The following is a 23,981-nucleotide window of genomic DNA, read 5'->3' as shown; positions in this document are numbered from 1 at the left end:
TCATGAGCAAAATTTGCCAGTGGAAAAAGTGAATATACACTTGAAATAAGTGAAAATTAGCTAGAAACAAGAAACAAATTTTGCCAATGAAACAAGCAAATTTTCACTTGTTTCAAGCAAATTTTCACTAGAAACAAGAGACAATTGTCTAAAGACAAGTTACTTCTGAGGTGATCATGTCTTATTTTAAGTGTAATGAGATATTTTGACTAGGAATCAGACATTTTTGACTTGAAATAAGACATATAATCTTGGTTAGATTTTGAGTTTTTGCAGTGTAGAGGTCATGTGAGGTCATGTCATGGGGCTTCAGGCTTCCCTCGTTCATCATTTTTGTATTTTACTTGTTGCCTTTTTGGGGAAACCTGCTCTCCACATTTTGGGTGCTGCTTTTCTGCAGCAGTAAACATGATGCAGTGGTGGATCTGTGCGTAGTTTGCTGGCCTCGTGAGTGCTGTGCGACCCCTGCTGGCGTGGAGGGGCAGAAAAACCACCCCAGCTGCTCGGTGTGCAGGACGTGTCCACCAGCTGCTCCGCCGTCCTTTCTGCCAGCTTCAGAGTCTCTGCTCCCTCATGTGAGCGGCATGGACCCTCCATTAAGGCCCATTATGTGACTTTGCCCCCCACAGGAGGTGTGAGGTCAGTCAAAGTGCACGGGCAGCGGTCCAGCTCTCTCTTTAATTTCAGGAGCAGGCGTCACTGCCGCTTGAGCCAAGAGCCAGTGACAAGTGGAGCAGCATCAGAACTGAGCGGGCCTCTTCAGCCACTGTGACGTGGTGCGTCCCCAGCTACCGCTCCAAAAAAAATCATCTGGTATATAGAAAGAAATGATGCTCTCTGATCTGATAGTCTGCCTGTGAAGCGCCTCAGTCCTGCACAGAGGATTCATATCAACAAACTAATATTGACAAAGTATTCCTTTATGGAACTCAAATAGTAAATCACTGTACTTCTGTTTTTCTGGAACAGGTAGACTGTATTTTGTAGTGTGTTACAGCTCATACCAACATGATGATGTTTTTCTGAAAACATCTGCAAATAAGTTAAGATTTGCTTTAGCAAAACATGATTCTGTTCTCCTTCCTTCTTCAGAATAGTACTGGAAGTTTCTGGTATTGGAAAAATAGATTTTCTTGTGAGTGCTGCATTTTAGCCAGCATAAGGTGTTATTTCAGGTCATCTTAGGCTTTTTATGCCCAGTTTTATTTTATTCAAGTATTTATCAAATTTACAGTGTGAATTATTTTATTCAATAATAATGTAATTTATTTTATATCATTTTGTCAGCAACAGAATCACTTTATTGGAAAAGTGGGTCAATGCGGTTACTCAAATTTTCTAGAGAAAGAACATATAAGCATAAGTGAAAGTATAAGCAATAGAAAAGGGACTTAAAAAATAGAAAAAGATATGATAATTAGATATATGTAAAAGAATCTGTTGGTTTGTGCATTTATTATATATTTTGAAAACAGCTCTCTCCCCTCTCACAGCATTATTGTAGAATTTCTTTGCCTGTGACTTGAACTTCAAGCACAACCAGAACCAACATTTTGGTATGAAAAGCGGCGCTCTGCAGACCCGAGGCAGAGAGACACACTACCTGCATTTTTACAAAGAGAGCAACGCCTTTCCCTTATCGTAAGAGTGTGGAGTGCATGGGAATCTGTGTGTGTGTGTGTGTGTGTGTGTGTGTGTGTTTGTGTGTACATGCTGACGCAGACAGACGCTGGTTACAAAGTGTGCACGTTGGTGTTGTGTTCTGCAGCCGGCAGCAAACATGCGGGGGTTTTGGCGTCAGAGCTGAGCAGCCTTGCGTAAGTCAGCTTGCGGCCTGTTTGGCGTGCAGCTCGTCTCCGGGGGGCTGAGGCTCGCGGCCCTTGGCGGCCCTTGGCGGCCCTCGGCGGCCCTCGGCGGCCCTTGGCGGCCCTCGGCGGCCCTTGGCGGCTCCGGCTGGAGGCAGAGTCCACCTGGCGTCTGTCCACACGTTCACAACAGCAGCAGCAGCTTGTTTCACACAGACACAGCCTTCTGGTGTACTGACATTTGTTTAACAGTAGTGATGCATCACATTTTCATGTTAATAAATGTCTGTTTTGCTGCTTTCTGTTGCCACAACAGTGATCCAGGCTGTGCCCGGGTCAGGAAATCCTTCCTGGTGTCTGTTCTCAACACTCGCCCTGCCTTCCAATACTCATACTACCATACTATTTAGTAGGGGAAAAAAAAGATTTAGTATGTCCCAACACATAGTATGTCACATGCAGTATGCCAAGAGTACCAGGATGTTCTACTACATCCGGTCAGATTTCGCAGTATGGATTTCCCACAATCCTATGCGCAGCGGACGTTACGTCGCACTGAGTTGTGTGTACAAGCCACACCCACATACAGAGGACAACAAAACACACATATCGCACAAAACTCGCTCAATGACAGCAGAAGCGCCAGGAAGACGGAAGATCAGAAATATGACAGACGACAGCGCAGTATGAAACAGGCACCGGCATTTTGAAAACAACATTCAAATTTGCCGCTACGGACGGCGGCGGAAGTGAGCGAGAGGGTCGGACTTCAGGGATGATGTATGTAGTGTGTCCCAATAGGATGCATACGCATGCATATTTCATACTAAACTACATAATTTGTAAGGGCAGCTGCAGTACATACTAAAAGTAAAAAGTTTAAATATGTGATTTGGTCCGCTCGCCGTTTCTCCTTGCTAGATTTCCTTTTCCATGTCCGTGATTTTCACAACTTCCTGTTGGTTCTTGTGCTCTTGATCACCACGCTGTGCTGTGATTGGCTGGGAGCCACACATCTGCTGCCCAAAGGCCCAGGAGAGTCCTGAGCTCAGCAAAACAAGAAAATCCAGGCAGAGGGCAGGGTCTCTGCAGACACACACACACACACACACACACACACACACACACACACACACACACACACACACACACACTCTGCCAGTGGCTCAGAGGTGATGATGGAGAGGATTAGTTTTGTATGAGTTTATACAGGAAACTCCTGCTCATTCTGCCTTTAAAAACAGTTGTAGCTATTATTAGTTCATATTGGATTAATAAATCAGTCATCCAGATTGTGTACTGGTACTGTGATATCAGCATTTCCTCACTTAAAACTTCCCACCCTGGAGCTGGATGTTCACCTGGCCAGTTGTCTTGTCTCTGATTGGTTGGTGTTGAAACAGCAGCAGCAGAGCTTGCTCTCTGATCAGGCCTGACTAGATTCCCACCAACAGCAGTGACGTGAAGTCATGAACAGAGTGGACCGTCAGAGCGACGCTGTGACGTGGACCCAGAGTTTGGGGTGGGAGTTGGACGAGGACATCATGATGTCTATCGTCTGCCTGTCTCTCACTGCCAGCTGCACCGTGTCTGACGTCTCACCCTCCTGTGTGTGTGTATGTGTGTGTGCATGTGTGAACTGTGATGATCTGTAAAAAGAATTGGTGCCAACATCAACAAGACCTGGCAGATAAAGTGACTCTGATTCTTGGGGGGAAAAAAAAGTTGTTTCAGCTCATTATATTCTGGAATGTCTTGGCTGGGAGAAGAAGGTTATTGTGACACACACACACACACACACACACACACACACACACACACACAAAGGTTATATACTCTCTTGAGGTAATGATTTTCTAAAAAGAGGATATCCTCCAAGTAAAGGATACTCACTCCTCTAACACCCGTATGGGGTGTGTACCGATGAGTTTGTGTGTGTGTGTGTGTGTGTGTGTGTGTGTGTGTCCCTGTCTATGCTTGTTGTTTCATAGTCCATAAGTGCCTTCAATTTCAAGCACATTTTGGCTCTGTCCCAATTCAAAGGCTGTACACTACCTAGGTCGTATTTGTAGGCTGCTTACGTCACGGCAGCGTGTGGGGTCCTGCAAATGCAGCCCACAGATGCAGCCTATTTTTGACTCATTTGCAGGAAACACCTCCACGATGCTTCACGGCCGACATCACAGCCTAGGCTACTTCCCAGGTTACTTTTCGGTCCAGTTGAATTTCTGGATCAGCCACCATTGCTGGAATTATGAAGCCTGTTTAATGTTTATATCATGACGTTTTGATAAGTTTTCATGCCTATAATTACCACCATAGATTCGGTTTAGCTGTTAACTGTTTCCGAACAACGCCTGTAAATGCAAGTTTAGTTAGATGAGTTAGATAGGCATTTTGCATGATGTTTCCATAGCAACCATCAGCGCATCAGGTACGTTACAATGTAGCCATGTGTACAATTACTTTAATTGGGATAGTCTGTTGCAATTTGTGAGGTGTAACAATTATCTTAATTTGGACGCCTCCTACGTGGGCACTGCAGGCTGCGACCTAGTAGTCATCTAGCCCTTCGATTGAGACAGACCCTTTGAAAACGTGTCCACCTGTCCTTTCTCAGGCCTGTTAAAGCTGCCCCACGTGGCATTTTAACGTCAGTCAGTGATTTGTCCACTCTGAGACGTCAGTGTCATCGCTGTCACTGCACACGACCACATCTTCACTGCAAAAACGCAAAATCTTACCAAGATTATTTGTCTTATTTCAAGTCAAAAATGTCTTATTTCAACTCAAAATATCTCATTACACTTAAAATAAGACATGATCACCTCAGAAGTATATTGTTTTTAGACAATTTTCACTTGTTTCAAGTGAAATTTCACTTGAAATAAGTGAAAATTAGCTAGAAACAAGAAACAAATTTTGCCAATGAAACAAGCAAATTTTCACTTGTTTCAAGCAAATTTTCACTTGAAACAAGAGACAATTGTCTAAAAACAAGTTACTTCTGAGGTGATCATGTCTTATTTTAAGTGTAATGAGATATTTTGACTACTAATAAGACATTTTTGACTTGAAATAAGACAAATAATCTTGGTAAGATTTTGAGTTTTTGCAGTGTTCAGCCTCTGTCCCACACACAAATTCACCATGTGTTGTATTTTCATGCATGTACCATTTTTAACCATGTCAGAGTTGCATCAGTTGACGTTTCATTTGCACAGCGCCTTAGTTTGCAGGTCAGCCGGCGTGAGAACAGCGGGACATCAAACAAAACGGGAAGACGATGAAAGTCAATCATTAGACGTTTAAAAGTGGAGCGGTTCAAAGTGTCGGGATCACTTCCCCACGATCTGTTTTACTGGCTCAAGCCGTGGATTTTATAGCATCATATATATTTTGTAGTAAAAGTTCACGGTCTGTGCAAGGTTGTGGCTGGTCTTGGCAGCAGCGCCGGCTCTGTAAAATAGATGTCGGGATATTTTATGGCAAGAGACAAAATGTAGCTGTGACAAATCCTGTTTCTCAGCCTCGCTGCTTGGTCGCTCTGTTCAGGATTCAGGCTGTAAATCAGCAGAGTGTGCAGAGGAAAAACAGCCTCACCACTTTAAAGTGTGCGTAACAGCAGTGGGGTCACTTCACTCTTGTCAGAATGTAAATTGAAAGCGGAATCCACAAGTTTGCATTCAAGCTCTAGTTTGTCTCCGGATTCGATCCCAAAGGAGAAAATCTGCTCTCTGACTCGACGTCATGTTTTGATATTATTATGTACTTGCACGTCTGGAGAGAAAACATTGCAGCTGGTGTACTGTACGTGCACGAGCAAGCGCTTGTAGAGGAGTGTGTTGTTGTTTATTAGCAGCACAGCCACTCTGGACCTCTGTAATCCTAGAATAACAAAGTGTGTGTGCGGGGCCGGCCGTGGAGCAGAGCAGCAAGACATACGCAACACTGTGATTACAGCCGGGACAAAACAAGCTTGGTACAGTGTGTGCTGGGAGTTTCACCACACACACACACACACACACACACACACACACACACACACACAGATCAACAGGTCCCGGCAGGGTTACACATCACAGAGTGAGCTCTTGGTTTCTGTGTTGATGCTGCCAAGTCCATCCCTCTGTGCCAGTGGATCATTAACACCCTGCACTGTCCTCTGTCACTCTTCCTGTCACTCTTCCTGTGCCACGATGATGATAGTAATGACAGTAATTATTATAATAACAATATGAATGCTAAATAAGTAAATAAATACCAACAACAACAATAATAATACCAAAGATTACAACAAATAATTTCACAATAATAATGATGATGATAATAATCATAACAAAAAAAAAAAATAAATACTAACACTAATAATAGCAGGTCAGTTTTCTTGATGTAGAGTCTCTGCAGACAAACACTCTGGCACATGCGAGATTTTTTTCATGTTTCATATTTTTCATTCATCCCGACAGCACCTGAACTTACATTTCTGTCCAGAGGCGGCGCAGCAGGGTCGTGGTTGCCATGGTTACAGTCCTGCCGCAGCGTAAAGCCGTGCTCGTGTCACACGGTGGGGAGGGTGGAGTTCTGAAAAAATGTTGCCATAACAGTCCAATAGATGCTAGCTACAGTTGTTGAATGGTCTTACTGAACATTTTTCAGCTTGTAATAACATGTTTGACAACTGTTTTGTGTCATATAATTAATGTTTGTTTTCTTCCAGTCTGTTTATTGTCATAAGTAAGAAGTATGATGCACAGGGAGCTGGTCATTCTGGCAAAGTAAGACCCTGCAGAGCCAGGGCTAAAGCCTCTGATGCAAAGAGTATCATGCTGTATAGCAGTGTAATGTTATGAACTGCAGTATGGTTTATGATATCACGTCACTTCATAGTGTCCTGTGGTGTTTTTCTCTCTTTTGTAGACTTGCATTCAGTTGACTGTGTTTTCCTCGGTGTTATACTGTACTGTAAAGGTGATTTGTTCATTTTGGTCTATTATGATTCCCAGGCACTAATAGCGTCAGTATCTTCCCTTTACAATAGATGACTGCTTTTTGAACTTTTGTCTGAGTGCCTTTCATATTGCATCACACTGTGTCTTAGCGATGAGGTTACTGTCGGCCAGCGCTGTGTGGAGACGCACCACACCGGCTGTGTGTGTCAAGTGAAGGCTTTTCAGAAAGCTCTTGTGATCGTGCAGCCCTGGTGTTTCTGTGCTCTCCTCAGCGTGCTTGGTGACCTGATAGCCTCCTAATGTGCTAAACAACATGTGGGTGTGTGTGTGTGAGAGACACAGAGACACAGAAGGAAAGAAGAGGAAGCTCTGCTTTTGTTTGACAAACTCTTCTTGTCAGCACACGCTGTTCTGTTACAGGCCAGCGGAGGGAGGGAGGGAGGGATGGATGGAGGGAGGGAGGGCCAGCGAGCAGGGGAAGACCAATCTGAAGACTTTCCCAGTAGCTAAAATAAAACATTGTGTACTTTTTCAGTTTTTTTCCTCTATTTTTATATCTATGTTCTGTTCCCCTGTTTGGTATAAATAGCCAGGAATGTTGATGGAGCCAGATTCCCTGGTCAAGTTCATCCATGTATAGAGACGGGGGTCTCTCAGTGTGACCCCCTCTACAGCAGAAACATCAGAGTGACTGACGTCCTCTGAGGGTCTCAAAGTGGAATTAGAGAAAGCCTCCAGGGTCGCAGGACGTCCCCTCCTCTGCTCTGCAGACCTACAGGACTAACTCTTGTGTTTAGAAACGTGCTCTTTTCAAAGCCGCCCGCTCTGACAGCTTGTCCTGTGGACGACCAGTGAGGAGGGTTTGCACTGAAGCTCGATGCTGATAGGTGCATGATGTACCTGTTTAGTTTCCTTTGGGTCAACAGGACAGTGACAGATGGACCTAAATGACGTCTTTCAGCTTAAACATCTGTCACTCTCCTGTTCATCCATGTGAAATAAAATGTTTTGAAGATGCATCTGGAGCCATTACTGTCCTTCTTGAGTGGGGCTTCAGCTCCCTGTTTGATGCTGGATTCAAAGGAGTACTAGTTGTGTAAATGTTTTGGCAAAATAGCCTTTTTCCATCTCATCCAGACTGAGACCAGATGTTGGACATCATTTCCCCCTCTGTACGTCCACTGGTTCACTTCCTGTGGGTAGCATTTCCTGTTAAAAATGAACCTTCCAGCAGCTCTGAAGCTGTCTGATTTACACAGAGGATCATGTGGATGAGAAATACACATCTTAGAATTTAAAAAAAACAAAAGACAAAGGAGAGTGGTTTGAGGAGAGTGAATCTGTGGTGGATCGTCCTCTGCCTCTGGCGGTGTGCAGATCGTTGGGATAGACAGAAGGATTAATGTGTTCAGAGGTCACAGCTCCACTGTCTGACTTCTCTTTAAACAGCTCTCAGTTCTCAGTCACGCCGATGTCTTGCTGTTCCTACCGGCCACCAGCAGGGGTCAGTGAAGGTCATAGATTAGTAAATATTGCGAAAAGTCTTCCAAAAGTCTGCTGTTACTAAATGGAAACTATGAAATACTTCAATTTAGTTATTTTGTAAAAGTCCGTGTCACTTTTCTCAGGTTGTGGATGTTATTTTGGAAAGAAGCCGTGATTGTTTCAGTTCCTGCTTGTTGCCAGTAGGGCTTGATAGAGGTCATACACTACTTAACCCTGTTGGAAAAATGAGTCAAGGCAATGCAAAAACACATGCAGAGCAGAGAGAGAGAGGGAGAGATGCATGCTGGGACTGGCAGTGCTGTGATGAAGGGATCAGTGCCGGGCTGTTCCAACCCAAATGTCAGCAGGGCTGAGAGTTGGCATGAGAAGAATGCTTTGAGGGCTTGTTTACATCTTTCACTCCTCGTTCATCCTTATCTCTCTCTGCTCCCTCCCTTCCTCTCCTCCTCCTCCTCCTCCTCTTCGTCCTGCAGGACCAGCTCAGAGCAGAGGAAGGTGCGTTCCCGTGATGCGGCCAGATGTAGGCGGAGCCAGGAGACGGAGGTGTTTTACGAGCTCGCCCAGACTCTGCCCCTCCCGCGCCGAGTCTCCGCCCACCTGGACAAAGCTGCCATCATGAGAGTCACCCTGAGCTTCCTGCGGATGCACCAGCTCCTGCGGGCCGGTGAGGAGTCAAATGTTTGGATGACCTTCCCAACGCTGATCTCCACCCACGTGCATTCCCATAATCCTCCACACCATCCATCACTCTCCTTCATAATTCATGCCGGCTGCCTTGCATTCATGTTGCATCACATCCGACCCCAAGGAAGCATCCAGCCCTAACCATGCTCGATAGCCGATGCATGTGTTTATGCTAATGTGGGGCAGCTGGAGTTATGAAGTAGAGCTCATGCTTCCACAAGCACATAAATGAAATTCTCAGAATATATCAGCTCCACATGCACGGTTTTAACATTTCTTCCCACTCACCAAATTGTTTTGCATCCATATTTTCATGACTCTGCCACATTTTCATGTTTGTCGTCCACATTTTCATGACTCTGCCTGAAATGAGATGGGAGATCATGCCTGTTCAAACTCAGGCCACTTTGAAGCATTTCAGCCGTCCATTGCAGCAAAATGTGACTCATCAGTGCTGCATTTTTTTTTTCAGTGGCCATTTAGGTTGCATTTCAACCACCGTGTCAAGTTTTGGAAAATCTGAAATTGGAACAGTCGGATCATGAAATGCCCCGTTCAAGGACCACACCAGTGATTTTGAATGTTTAGTCCATTTTACTAGAATTTCCCACATTTTACAGTCACCAAACCATTTTGCAAATTCACATGGGGCTGCTAAAGATTTAACAACATCGAATTGAAATCCCCAAATTTTCAAATGTGAATTTCTGGTTGAAGCAGCCGTCTTGTAATGTTCTGCTTGTGCGGCGAACAAACTCCTCAACATTCAGAAACCACACAGCTGGTAATTGGCTGTGGACAGCAAAACGTTTCCCTGGGGACTATTCTCCCTGGCGGAGGAGGAGGAGGAGGAGGGAGCGTTTCAGTTTGAAAAAGTCCTGAAAACACAACAGTGCTGCTGCTTTTAGGAAAACTCATGTGGAGGACTTTATTCCACTGATGGAAAACTGGAGTGAAGAAAGTCTGAAGTCTCTGAAAGTTCATGTTTATATCGTAGTGGAATGAATGGAAACCAGCGGCTGGAGGAAAGGGAGGAGAAATGATGTGGCAGCTCTGAAATCACACTGCTCACTTTGGGAGGAGATCAGCAGAAATGTGAAGTTTATGGCTCTTTAAAAATGTGTGTGTGTGTGTGTGCTGTCCTGTTGTTCCCTCAGGTATGACAGCAGGAGTAATGAGCTCTTGAATAATAGAGGGAGAAAATGCAGAATTGTTATTACTCAGATGGTAATATGATCAACGCATTAGCATTTGGAGGAGTGGTTTTGCTGACTCGCTGCATTCAGACCTGAAAATTCATTCACTGGAGGGAGAGGAAGTGTTGTTTTTTTTGGTTTTTTTTCCAACTGTTAAGTCAGTTTTTATTCAAAAGAGTTCAGCAGAACAGGATTTAGTGATCATATTTTGTCCAGTCACTAGAAAAAAGACTTTAAGAGGAAAATATATTTGTGGTACTGACAGACTTCTGTGAATATGAATTTGCCTGGAAGGAGGCCACTAGATTTGCTCTAACGACTGAGGAGCAGTTGTTAATAAACTGCCATGCAACAGCCTGCACCACGTATAAATCCAATCTAACTGTGTGTGTGTGTGTGTGTGTGTACGCCATCTGGTTGTGTTTAAAACAGGCGAGAAGCAGAAGGAGGAGGCCATCGAGGAGGAGGAAGATCCAATGGATGCTTTCTACCCGCGAGCGCTGGCCGGCTTCATCATGGTGATGACGGAGGAGGGAGACATGATCTACCTGTCGGACGGCGTCAGCAAACACATCGGCATCACACAGGTGTGCCTGCACTCACCTCTGGACAGCCACCGCTGTTTCCACCTCTGTCTGGCTCTTATTTTGAAGAGTAACCCTCTGAAACCCTCTGAAAATCGTCGTCAGGCGGCAGGCATTCAGACGCCTTTCACAGGATCTGTCCCTGTGAAACTGGACAAATTGGCCTGATTTCTTTCACATACATGGGGAAAAATCAATGAGCATCTTAGCAAGAAATGACTTGAATATTTGCACAAAATTAGTAAAAAATTACAAGATGACCTGAAAAATAGCAAAAAAGAAACGGAAAATTAAAAAACAAAAACAAACAAGGAAATGACCTGAAATTAAGCAACCAAAAAAGTCCTGCAAATTAAAAAAAAAAAATGCCCTGAAATTTGCCCCCCAAATATTCTTCCCTGGAACATATTTTTAAATATATAATATGATAAATATAAAAATAATATAAATATATTTTTTTAAATTTTCAGGTCTTTTTTAAGCCAGTTTCTTTGTTATTTTCTTGTAACCTTTTGCTGATTTCTTGCAGCATCTCAGGTCAAGTTGCTTCTTGCCTTTTTCTCATGTTTTTGAAAGAAATCAAGCCACTGGCTAATCAATCAGTCTGTCTAGAATATGATGTCTTCAGATCCCCTGCTCAGTCTGACCAGCAGCCAAAAAAAAAAATTAATATTCTGAAGATATGAACGCAGAAAAGGAAACCAATCTGAGCATCTTAGAGATCCTAGTGAGACATCCACATATTTGGGATTTTTACTTGATAAATGACTACAATGCTTAATTATCGATTATCAGAATTATAATGTGATAAATTTCTGTTGTTCGACCAAACCTGTCAGTGTGTATCAGTGCACACTGTGCTGCAACACTGATGACCAGCTGTTTCAACACAAAGCCTGCTCCTTCGCTAAGGATAGAAGGAAAAGATGCTCCCTCTCTCTCTCTCTCTCTCTGTCTCTCTCTCTCTCTCTCTCTCTCAGCGTGTTATCTGATGTCACTCACAGTAGGTCACACTCTGAGGTGTCATCAGCGGCTCAGAGCCTCAGATCTCGGCCGGCTCGCTGTGGGTCGGTGCACGAGCGGCTCAGTGCCAGCAGAGCAGAGCTGCAGGCGAGCTGCCGCGAGGCTTCACACTCAGCATCATGCTGTTATAATCTCAGGGTGATCAGAAGCGCTTTTGTTTGTGAAACAACCAGTATTTGCTTCCTCGGAGACTCCTCCAGTGTGGAATCGAGCTCAGCAGCCTGAAGAGAGGAAATCTAAATGCACTTTGTGTGTCCGAGGTTGTGATCATTCACAAGAACGTCCCCGGCAGAGACGCTGTGCCGCCGCAGACGTACACACACACACACACACACACACACACACACACACACACACATACACACACACACAGCCCGGCGTGGCTCTCTGTGGCAGGATCAGCTGTTTCAAGTGTCGCATTCAAAGTCAATCAAAACTCTGAGTCACTTTTGCTTTCCAAGTGTCCGGAGCAGAGCAGACAGGAGGAGAACTAACGTTGGATTGCTTGTATTGTTTGCTGCCATTGTGGCTGATGTTGTTGTTGTTGTTGTTGTTGTTGTTGTTGTTTCCACACAGCTGGAGCTTCTGGGTCAGAGTGTGTTTGACTTTGTTCACCCGTGTGACCAGGAGGAGCTGCGGGACCTGCTGACACCACGGCCAGGTCAGGCTTCACACACACACACACACACACACACACACACGCATAAAAGACACATAAATATGACACACGTTGTGGAGGTGAAGTGAGAAGGAAAAGTCAGGGACTGTAACAGCATCCTGCTTAAAAAGACACTAATAATTAAAAAAAAAAACAAAAGACTGCTGTGAGAAACAGTCATCAGAGGCAGAAATTGTTTATTGACGCTCGAGGGGAGGCTGGGTCAGTCGCAGTTGCTCAAATTCCCAAGAGAAGAATATATTAAAAGAAGTATGGAAATTATAAGACAAAGGAATATAAAAATATATTGTATTAGAAATTTGAAAAAAAAAAAAAAAAGTATGTGCATTTTGAATAAGAAACAAATGTGTATGTGTGTGTGTAAGAGGATGGAGCATTCATAAAGCAACATGAAACAGCACATGAGGTTCAATGTGCCTTGGACAGTGTCAGACTCATGAGTTCTGATTAAAAGTGGCTCGTGTCGTCATGTTAGACCTTTTCAAACTGTCACTTGCTACAGGCCATTATTTATCTGTCCAATGTGGAGTGTCATTGCTAAGTGTTAGCATGTTGACTTGGTCAAAACACTGTAAGAAGTTTTTAACTGTCCTTCAAAAGCTTCAGCAATTTGTTCTAATTTTTGTATTTCAGTCATTTTATAAGAATATACAGTACAGGCCAAAAGTTTGGACACACCTTCTCATTCAATGCGTTTTCTTTATTTTCATGACTATTTACATTGTAGATTCTCACTGAAGGAATCAAAACTATGAATGAACACATGTGGAGTTATGTACTTAACAAAAAAAGGTGAAATAACTGAAAACATGTTTTATATTCTAGTTTCTTCAAAATAGCCACCCTTTGCTCTGATTACAGCTTTGCACACTCTTGGCATTCTCTCGATGAGCTTCAAGAGGTAGTCACCTGAAATGGTTTTCCAGAGGTGTTTAGTACTTGTTGGCCCCTTTGCCTTCACTCTGCGGTCCAGCTCACCCCAAACCATCTGGATTGGGTTCAGGTCCGGTGACTGTGGAGGCCAGGTCATCTGCCGCAGCACTCCATCACTCTCCTTCTTGGTCAAATAGCCCTTACACAGCCTGGAGGTGTGTTTGGGGTCATTGTCCTGTTGAAAAATAAATGATGGTCCAACTAAACGCAAACCGGATGCGATGGCATGTCGCTGCAGGATGCTGTGGTAGCCATGCTGGTTCAGTGTGCCTTCAATTTTGAATAAATCCCCAACAGTGTCACCAGCAAAACACCCCCACACCATCACACCTCCTCCTCCATGCTTCACAGTGGGAACCAGGCATGTGGAATCCGTCCGTTCACCTTTTCTGCGTCTCACAAAGACACGGCGGTTGGAACCAAAGATCTCAAATTTGGACTCATCAGACCAAAGCACAGATTTCCACTGGTCTAATGTCCATTCCTTGTGTTTCTTGGCCCAAACAAATCTCTTCTGCTTGTTGCCTCTCCTTAGCAGTGGTTTCCTAGCAGCTATTTGACCATGAAGGCCTGATTGGCGCAGTCTCCTCTTAACAGTTGTTCTAGAGATGGGTCTGCTGCTAGAACTCTGTGTGGCATTTATCTGGTCTCTGATCTGAGCTGCTGTTAACTTGCGATTTCTGAGGCTGGTGACTCGGATGAACTTGTCCTCAGAAGCAGAGGTGACTCTTGCTCTTCCTTTCCTGGGTCGGTCCTCATGTGTGCCAGTTTCGTTGTAGCGCTTGATGGTTTTTGCGACTCCACTTGGGGACACATTTAAAGTTTTTGCAATTTTCCGGACTGACTGACCTTCATTTCTTAAAGTAATGATGGCCACTCGTTTTTCTTCAGTTAGCTGATTGGTTCTTGCCATAATATGAATTTTAACAGTTGTCCAATAGGGCTGTCGGCTGTGTAGTAACCTGACTTCTGCACAACACAACTGATGGTCCCAACCCCATTGATAAAGCAAGAAATTCCACTAATTAACCCTGATAAGGCACACCTGTGAAGTGAAAACCATTTCAGGTGACTACCTCTTGAAGCTCATGGAGAGAATGCCAAGAGTGTGCAAAGCAGTAATCAGAGCAAAGGGTGGCTATTTTGAAGAAACTAGAATATAAAACATGTTTTCAGTTATTTCACCTTTTTTTGTTAAGTACATAACTCCACGTGTTCATTCATAGTTTTGATTCCTTCAGTTAGAATCTACAATGTAAATAGTCATGAAAATAAAGAAAACGCATTGAATGAGAAGGTGTGTCCAAACTTTTGGCCTGTACTGTATGTTGAATATCTCAGTTTGAAAATAAAACTCTAAACTAAACTCTCAAAAAGTTGATTTTCCAAGGTAGCTGCTGAAGCATGCTACGCTAGCTAGCATGCTAATTAATATCAAATTTATTCTGCTCCAAAGTGTTAGATAGCTGATCCTGAAGGTAATTATTTGACCTTACAGTGAAGGTCCTCATCTGAATGGCATTATGTCGTTTCTCTAAAATGTGGAGGACTCAGTGTTTTAACTCTTTTAAGTGTTAGCATTTTGTCAATCAAGGAATTTCTGTCTGTCCTTCAGAAGCTTCTGAAATTGTTCAGACTTTTCTGAATGTTTTCTGTCAGTCATTTATGAAAAATAATAATAATAATAAAAAGGTTTCCCACTCTTTTGAATGATGTAGAGCTCAGTTTGGAGGTAAAACGTGAACAAAGAGGTGAGTTTGTTGAGGCGAGGCTAAGCTAGCTGTGTGTGTTTCCAGGCTTTAGTAAGAAGCTGCAGACGGGGCAGCAGAGCGAGAGGAACTTCTTCCTGCGGATGAAGAGCACTCTGACCAGCAGGGGGCGCACCGTCAACATCAAGTCTGCCACGTGGAAGGTACACACACACACACACACACTCTCTGCCTCCCTTTCCAAGGCTGATTAAATGTGTCATAAAACATATAATACATGTTGTGTTTTCAGTCTGCTCAACACGTTTGTTTATTTTCCTTGTTTGTGTTCAAGATGCCAGTTCTGACCCATGTGACCTAAAAAACCTCTCTCTCTCTCTCTCCCTCTCTCTCTCTCTCTCTCTGCAGGTTCTTCACTGTACGGGTTACGTCCGTCCCCTCAGCAGTGGTGGCAGCTCCATGTCGCCCCCTGCAGGCAGTGTGATGACGCTGCTGTGCGAGCCCATCCCTCACCCGTCCAGCGTGGAGTTTCCCCTGGACACCAGCACCTTCCTGACCCGCCACAGCATGGACCTGCGCTTCACACACTGCGAGGGCAGGTGAGGGCACACACACACACACACACACACACACACACACACACACACACGCACTTTATCAACACGAGCCAGGTTTCAGTTCCTGTAACTTTAGCTGGGCTTGTCTGCACTTTGTGCTGTAACATGCCTGCAGAAGAAAACAAGAGAACTTCTCCTCCATGGACCAATAAAGTGTCACAGAGGAAGAACACAAATCCCTTTTTTGTCTCTCTCAGTTTTTGTTTTTACATCTTTATTTCTCTCCTTTCATGCCTCAGGGTGACAGAGTTGGTTGGATACGAGCCTGACGATCTGATTGGCCGTTCGGCTTACGGGTTTCATCACGCCCTGGACTCTGACCACGTTAACAAGAGCCTGGACACGCGTGAGTCTCACCGCTCGGTGTGTGTGTGTGTGTGTGTGTGTGTGTACATACACATGCATTAGTGCTTTATATTACACATCAGACACATTGTAAACACTATGTATTTATGAGTTAGTAGCACATGGGCGATATTTTGGTGCTACTGGAGTTTCTGAGGGCAAGAGTGGTCCGGCAGAGTCTCTGCTACTAAAAATCTGAAGGAGGGTTACGCTATATTTGCTATTATATATATAATTTATATATTTATATTTATAATATTTACAGTATTTATATTGATAATATTTGATGTTTTCAAGCAATGTATGGAAGTAGAAAGCAATATTTGCCAGTCGAGTCGGAAGCTCATACCTCCCATCTCAGGTGTACGAACCTCTGACAGGCATTTGAACGCATCACAAGGCTGGAGTTTGCAGCCAGCAGTTACAGGATGACAGGCTGCTGATGTGCATTTCTCTGAACGCAGCAAACACATGAGCTCGTCACAGCTGAAATCAGCCGTTTTGTCAAATGTGTGTGTGCCAAGCCCTTCAGAAGCTCATGATTTCTCCTCTTCATCTGTGTGCCTTTTTTCTGTCCACTGTTACCAGTTCACCTGTCTTCATCTGTCCCCGCCTGCTCTGTTTCATCTTACTGACTGTTTTGACTCTCTCTCTCTCTCTGTCTGTGTCTGTGCTCTCCATCTGGCCCCGCTGTGCAGTGCTGTCTAAAGGTCAGGTGTGCACCAGCCACTACCGCTTCCTGGCAAAGAGCGGCGGCTTCGTCTGGGCCGAGACTCAGGCCACCGTCCTGTACAACAGCAAGACGTCGCAGCCCGAGGCCGTCGTCTGCCTCAACTTCATCCTCAGGTGCGTCACATGCAGCCGGGTCGAGGCGTGGAGCTCCGTGCCGGGACGGGGCTGTTATCTCAGGGCCGGGACCGCTTCGCCACCACAGGCCGACCTGCCGATGAAAACAAACAAACTCTGTTGAACTGAATGAGAGAATTGGTTTGCTCTAAGCTCAGTGTAGCTGAACGGGCAGCAACGAGGCTGAACCTGCTGTTCAGTTGAATGAATTTAGCTGCCGTGTGTGTGTTTTTTCCTCACTCCTATATAATGAAGGATTCATCATGACCAGGATGATGATGAAACAAGGTTAACTTTAAATATAAAAAAAAATTACACCTGCTGTGCCTCGTGGCTGTGAAAAAATCTTTGGTTCTGTGCACAAAAAACAGTTAGTTTCCAGAATTTCCTTGAATCAAGTTTGGTTTTCTCCTTCCTAACTGGCTGATCTGCCTCATCCTGCCGTGATTCAGATTTATTCTTCTTCCCTGGAGAAATAAATCCTGAAACAAGTGAAACTGGATTGAAGTGGGATTAGCTCATCCCAGTGGCAGATTTTTACCTTGTGTGAAGAAAAACAAGATTTTAACACTGAAAAAGAGATTAAATTATTTAGGATGAATGTCATTTTGCGCTTTGAGCAAGTTGTGACCTCTGTATTGTGTTCTTGCAATGAGCCAGTTTCTCTTTGCACATCATTTAAATGTAACTTACATTACCCAGGGAGAAATGCACCGTCTGATAATTTCCTCAGATTTCATGCTGTTACCTGTTTGCTGTGTGTCACCTGACTGTAGAATCATATTTGTTCCTTGGTGTCATTCCTCTTCCTCTTTTCCTCTCCTGCCTGTTCATCTTCTCCTTTCTCCTCATCCTGTTTTAGTTCTTCTTTCTCATCTTGTCATTCATCTCCTCTCTGCTTTTTATAGTCTCCTTCCCCCTTTTCTCCCTGTTCTTTTGCTTTTTCATCTTCATCCTCTTCTTATTTATTTGCTTCAATTCTCCTTTTTGCTCACCTCCTCCTCCCTTTATTTTCTTCTTCTTCTTCATCCTGTTATTCCTCCACCTTCATGCCGTTCTTCTTCTTCCCCTGCAGTTCAGTGGAGCAGCCGGACGTCGTCTTCTCCGTGGAGCAGACTCGCTGCGTCCAGCCGCCTAAAGCCGAGCCTCAGTCCCCCGTGGCGGTGGCAGCAGAGGATTCTGGGACTTCAGAGTGTGGCGACTCAGACGCTGACAGGACAAATGGCGAGGCGGTCTCCGGTTCCAGTCAGAGCGAGGACGCCGTATCAAAACCCGGTGGTGCTGCGGCGCTTTTCCTGCAGCTGAAGGAGAGTCCAGAGGAGCTCCTGCAGTTGGCGCCCGACTCCGGAGACGCCAGCGTCCCACTGACAGGTGAGGTGGACAGGAAGTCACTTCTCCAAAAAAAAAAAAAAAAAAAATTAAAAAATGAACGTGTTGTGCCCAAAACGTAGTTTAAAGTAGGGCTGGGCAGTATGGACACTTTCCTCTAATGAGGCTTTGACTTATTCCAGATCATGATATCCAAAGTCCCAGACAATATACAGTCTCATATCATGATATTGATATAATATTGATATATTGACCCCAGTTTAGAGTACATGTAACCACCATCACTGATGAATACATACACACTTAATAATACATTATTATTATTATGCTATCACTGATATTGCTAATAACAGTGAGGGCCCTGCAGATGGTGAAACAATAATACAGAATATAGATTTTTCTTTTTGTGTATCTTAGGGTGTTTTCACACATACAGTGTTTAGGTCGACCTAACTGTCTAGGCCGACCTAATTGGTGCGGTGCGAGTAGTGTGAACACAACTAGCCGCACCCGAGGTCAACCTAAACAGCCGTACCGAGAGCGGCGCACCAAGCCCTTTAGTGCGGTGCGGCGCACCAAACTAGTGGTGTGAACGCGCAGCGAACCCGGGGTCGGCCCAAGCCCGGTGTACTCCACAAGTTTGGGCTACAAACGCCCATTAAACGCCCACCCAAATAACCGCCAGGGCGATTATTTGCATTATGTTGAGGTGAACCCAAAATAAGGCGATTCACCTCATTTTTGCAGAAGTAAACGGTTAGCCGCACAATAACTGTGCGACACTTCCGTTTTCTGTCAAAATAAGAGCAAAATAAAGAAAACGGAAGTGTCGGAGGGAACGACTCGCAGCGCTAGCAGTTTGCACTGTTTGTATGTGCAGATATGTTTACCTTATGCCTTACAGTGCTTTCTGCCTATGTTGCCGCCCAGGGCGAAATTACTGGCTTGCGCCCTTTCATGTTACTACTCCAACCCCCCGCCCCTGCGGCACCAGTCGGCCCCGGCACCGGGGCACCATCAGTCGGCATCAGGCGAAGCGGCCGCTCACCTGTCAGATCCGGCAGACCAGACCGGGTGGGCCCGCCTGATGCCGACTGATGGTGCCCTGGTGCCGCAGCATGTGCGGGTCAATACTGTAGTCTAGAAAACTGGCGATTTTGTTTTTTCTCGTGCGTCCCCAAGTAGATTGCGACCCGGGCGGTTGCCCACACTGCCCGTAGCAAAAACCGTCCCTGACGTTAGGCATATCAGACGGCGTTGTTGTTGAGTCTCCATCGTTCACGTGTGTTTTGTTTACATCTTGAGGCTTCATTTCAACCTTCTTTTCCGGGTGGGATGGTGCTACACATGTCATTTTCGTCTGGTTGCCATGGATACATGACGCTCCATTCTGTAGAGCGGTGGACTTGGTGCGGCGATAAAAAGCATATGTGAAACTGAGCCGCTCCAGTTGAAAATTGATACATTGTATATTGGGTCGACCCAAATATGTCACTGGGTCGACCCAAATATGTGTGAAAACACCCTTAGAATTCAGTCACATTGGCCCTTTTACATTTTTTTTATTTATATGACATGGACATATATAAATAAACCAAAATAATAAGGTAGATCAGACATGTAGTAAGACAGAATAAAATCAGAGCATCTTTTATGCATTTTCCCCCTTACTTTGTGTAAAGTGTCCCACATCATATTTGTCAGTTTAAAGGAAGAAATGTTGCCATATGATATTAATGTGAGGCTGGGTTTTGTGAATCTGGGATCTCAGGGCAACGCTAAACAGAGCATTTACTTTGGAGGACGCTGCTGGTGTATGTTTGACCTTTGGAGGGTGTTTTATTGTGATTTATGTAACCTGTAAACAGCTTAGACCAGCTGAGATCCAGGAGTTTCCCCCACACGAGACACCCTGTGAGGTTTTATTGCACTTTCTGTGAGCCGGTGTGTTCCAGCAGGTGTGTTTGGTCTCACCTGGGCTGCTGCTGTTGTTTCAGACTTTGTGGAGCTGTCGTTCGCCAGCCCTCCCGGCCCCGATGCCGTGCCCGACTGCCCACAGGACCTGTGCACTCCAGAGCTGCGGCAGCTGCTCTCCCCCATCTTCGACACTCCACCTGCATCGTCACCATCACCATCATCATCATCACTATCATCATCATCCTCAGCAGCAGCAGCAGCCTCACCAGATCCAGAGGCAGCACCGGTGAGAAAAACCACATCTTGGTTATTTACTGCTCACCCTGTCGTCAAGACGACCAGCTGCTGACCCACTGTCACACACTGACTTTTCTTTAATTGTTCTTTAGCCGGCGTTTGAAATACATTTTCCTCTTACAAACTGTATTATGTTTTGTTTAGTAGCTTTTAGGTATACTGCACATATTACAGATCTTGCCATTGTTACTTGTTACTGTTAAGAAAGATTACTCTTCTCAGTTCATATCATTGTAAAATTAATACTTTTAGCTTTTTGGCTGCAGGGCAGATGTAAAGCCGTCACTTTGGGCTCTGATCACTTCTGATGAGCATTTGTCTTTCTGACACTTTTTGGAACCTATGCAACAAATGAATGATTGAATTAATCACAAACAAATGTTACTGTTTCTCTCTCTCTCTCCTTCTCTCTCTCTCTCTCTCTCTCTCTCTCTCTCTCTCTCTCTGTGTCTCTCTGTCTGTCTCTCGCCCTCCATCAGAGCCCCAGTGTGGACGACCTGATGGACACCGACATCGTGGAGAAGTTCTTCGCCGTCTATCCAGAAGACGGCTGGAAGAAAGAGAAAGAGACACAGGAGGTGTGAACGGGCCACACACACACACACACATATGCATGCACACACAGTCAACACTGGACCGTGTGTGTGATTGAGGTGTATCTGTGTTCTCGGCTGTGTGCCTTGATTTCTACGTCTGTGCTCAGTGTGTGTGTGTCTGTCTGCAGTGATCAGTGCAGATTCAAAATGAAGAATTTATTATTCAAGAATTTATTGGATGCTGAGTTTGCAGATGAGGACAAATTGGAAAATATTCAGTGTTAGGGTGACGCATCACACCCAAACGAGTTGCTCAGCCGAAGAAATAAAAAACAACTCCCACCTGAAAAAACGGGGACACAACAGTGCCATTTGAGAAACGATGATGTGGGGCACAAGGCTCTTCCACAACACGGCACCTGTGGAATTTAAAAAAAAAAAAAAAAAAAAAACACAGCCCTGCAGGAGATGGACTTAGCTTCTTGCCACCTCTGCAGATTTTGTCTTCCTGCCCCTGTCTGTCTCATTAACCTCCTGTCTGTCTGTCTGTCTGCCTGTCTCTCTGTCCGTGTGTCCCGTCTCAGGACAAGGAGGCCGTGGATCTGGACATGTTGGCTCCTTACATCTCCATGGACGACGACTTCCAGCTGACCTTCCTCAGCAACCTGCCAGAGAGCGCTGACTTACCTTCCTCCTCCTCCCCTTCCTCCTCCTCCTCCTCGCCCGACCCGTCCACCGCCACGCCCCATGTCGCGCTCAGCAGGAAGCGGTACGCCTCGCCAGAGCCCCATAAAGAGAGTAGAGACGAAGATCACATTTGTCCATCAGTCACATATTTCAACACTGCAGTCCTAATTAATGAAACCTGCCATTTACAAAATTATACTGACATGAAGAAGTAGGAACTAATAAAGAAGTAGGAATTCATAAATTATTATTAATCGTTATCATAACTATTATTATTAGTAGTAGTAGTTGTAGCAGTAGTAGTAGTATTCAAAGTGAATCTTTGAATAAGTTTTTTGAGCTACCATCATGACATTTTTTTAGGAATTTCCTCATAAATGTAAATATACAAAACATTTGGAAAGAGCCAACAAGCAGAAAAATGGACACCTTCTCTTATAAAATGATAATCAGGATACACAATCATGGGTTACAGGTGAAGGTTAAGATTACATCATATAATTTGTGTTTTTGAAATTCTAATTTAAGGTAAAAACAAAAATCTCTATATCTAGCATTTTTATTAGGAGGGAAACTTGTATATCATCCTCAAAAGCTTCTCCCATTTGACAGTTTTTGTAAGACTTTTCGTCTCCATCGTAATGGGAGTAATTATTAACTTTGCCCACTGATCGAGCCAAAGGAGGCGATGCGTCGTTTGTGACGGACAGTGTCTCTGATCAGGACAGCAACCTCAAAGTCACGTCACGTCTTTCACTGGAAAGGCTGTAATGTTGGATAACACGGTGTCAGATTGGAAAGAAAATTGTAACCATGAAAATCTCTCTCCCTCTCTCTCTCACTCTTTTTTTTTCTCCATCAGGAATCACAGCCCAGATGAAGAAGTGCCGTCCAAGCTGGTGATTCAGGACAAGAGACAGAAACACGAGGCTTCCTCTATAGAAGAGGAGCTCCTTCTCAGCCAGAGATTACTGGTAAACAGGGGGGAGGAGGAGGAGGAGGAAGAGGAGGAGGAGGAGGAGGAGGAGGAGGGCGGGGAGATAGTCTCACTGAGCAGAAAAAATAGAAGAAAGATGGAGTATCAAACTGCAAAATAGTGGCAAGCTTTTTTAAATGTTTTATTCCAATTTATCCTCCGTTTTTCAGTTTATTTCAAATCGAATTATCTTACTCCACCGGTAGAGAAATTTCAAGAAACTTCAGCTGTTTCATCTTCTAATTTGTCCTTCAACATTTACCTGAAACAAGTGGAGCCGTAACAAAATGTAGAAAAATGATGTGCCCGTGCAGTGAGATCATTTGACAAGATAGCAGAAACAGAAAAGGCTTGCTGAGCTTGCCGTCTCTGCAGAGCGGAGCCGGCCTGCCTGTCAGACGGCACGGACCGTGATCTCAGCGGCTCCGCTTTGACGCTCGCTTCGCTGCAGTCGAGCTCGCCTCGCCGGCAAATCTTGTCAATCCCTTTCCAGCAGCCTGGGATGTTAAACATCAGAATCAGACAGGAATGGAAATACTAACGTAACATACGGTGGCTGGCATCGCTTGGCAGGAGCTTTCATCCCAAACACCTCGCACAGCTCGTATGTTCATATATGTGCAAACTGGGAGGAAGAGCATTTCTTTATTTCAATGCATCCTGCTGTTTGCTCTGACAACCACCCAGAAATCTAACATTTTAACGTTTACATCCACAGTCCACAGTCTAGAACCACAGCTGGCCCAGGTGAAATCACAGCAGTGGAATATGTTTTATGCCTGTAAAAAATAGTTCCTCTATTCGTATACATTTGAATATTTAATTGTTTTACTTGATGCTCCAGTTAGTTTACACTTAGTAACAATTTTATGCCAAACCCCAGAAATGAATAAAAGTGGATTAGCGCCTCGACAACAGGGTCAAACCTGCTGCAAGCTAAACATGTCACCCCACAGTGGAGCATCACTTTGGTGTGACATATAACAGAGTTAAGTTGAAATGAGAGTGTATGTAAATGTGGGCAGTGTAACGTAATTGAAATGAGAGTGTATGTAAATGTGGGCAGTGTAACATAACTGTGACGGGGCTGATCTCCTGAACTCAGGATGAACTTTGTGTTCAGGGCTGCCTGGAGGAAACTGACCAATCAGATCTGGAGTTTGACCCGGGGCAGAGGAGGCGGAGTCAGCTGCTGACGGACAGAGATCCTGTTTTAGGAGGCATCCAGGGACTCTGTGACACAGCAGGTACACACACACACACACACACACACACACACACGCCACCATATGCTAAAAGTCAACATGTGACCTTGACCACACGTGCCATCTGCAGAGCGCTGGAGCTGTTGACTTCTCTG

General features: G+C 44.6%; 1 protein-coding gene across 1 annotated transcript in view; it reads left to right on the top strand.

Annotated features, from left to right (window-relative positions):
• The window catches only part of hif1al (hypoxia inducible factor 1 subunit alpha, like), a 40,793-nt gene that overhangs the window by 12,888 nt on the left and 3,924 nt on the right, over positions 1-23,981 (top strand). The window contains exons 2-14 of the mRNA XM_030067444.1: positions 8,737-8,927; positions 10,576-10,730; positions 12,327-12,411; positions 15,159-15,274; positions 15,480-15,670; positions 15,928-16,034; positions 16,732-16,879; positions 17,955-18,250; positions 20,206-20,411; positions 20,902-21,000; positions 21,543-21,727; positions 22,508-22,619; positions 23,745-23,868. Of these exons, the coding sequence (XP_029923304.1) occupies positions 8,737-8,927; positions 10,576-10,730; positions 12,327-12,411; positions 15,159-15,274; positions 15,480-15,670; positions 15,928-16,034; positions 16,732-16,879; positions 17,955-18,250; positions 20,206-20,411; positions 20,902-21,000; positions 21,543-21,727; positions 22,508-22,619; positions 23,745-23,868 (2,015 nt within the window). The remainder of the gene's footprint in view (positions 1-8,736; positions 8,928-10,575; positions 10,731-12,326; positions 12,412-15,158; positions 15,275-15,479; positions 15,671-15,927; positions 16,035-16,731; positions 16,880-17,954; positions 18,251-20,205; positions 20,412-20,901; positions 21,001-21,542; positions 21,728-22,507; positions 22,620-23,744; positions 23,869-23,981) is intronic.

Source organism: Myripristis murdjan, chromosome 13, assembly GCF_902150065.1.
Source record: "Myripristis murdjan chromosome 13, fMyrMur1.1, whole genome shotgun sequence".
Classification (NCBI taxonomy): domain Eukaryota; kingdom Metazoa; phylum Chordata; class Actinopteri; order Holocentriformes; family Holocentridae; genus Myripristis; species Myripristis murdjan.
The sequence above is the reverse complement of the archived record's forward strand: the minus strand, read 5'-3'. Positions and strand labels throughout refer to the sequence as shown.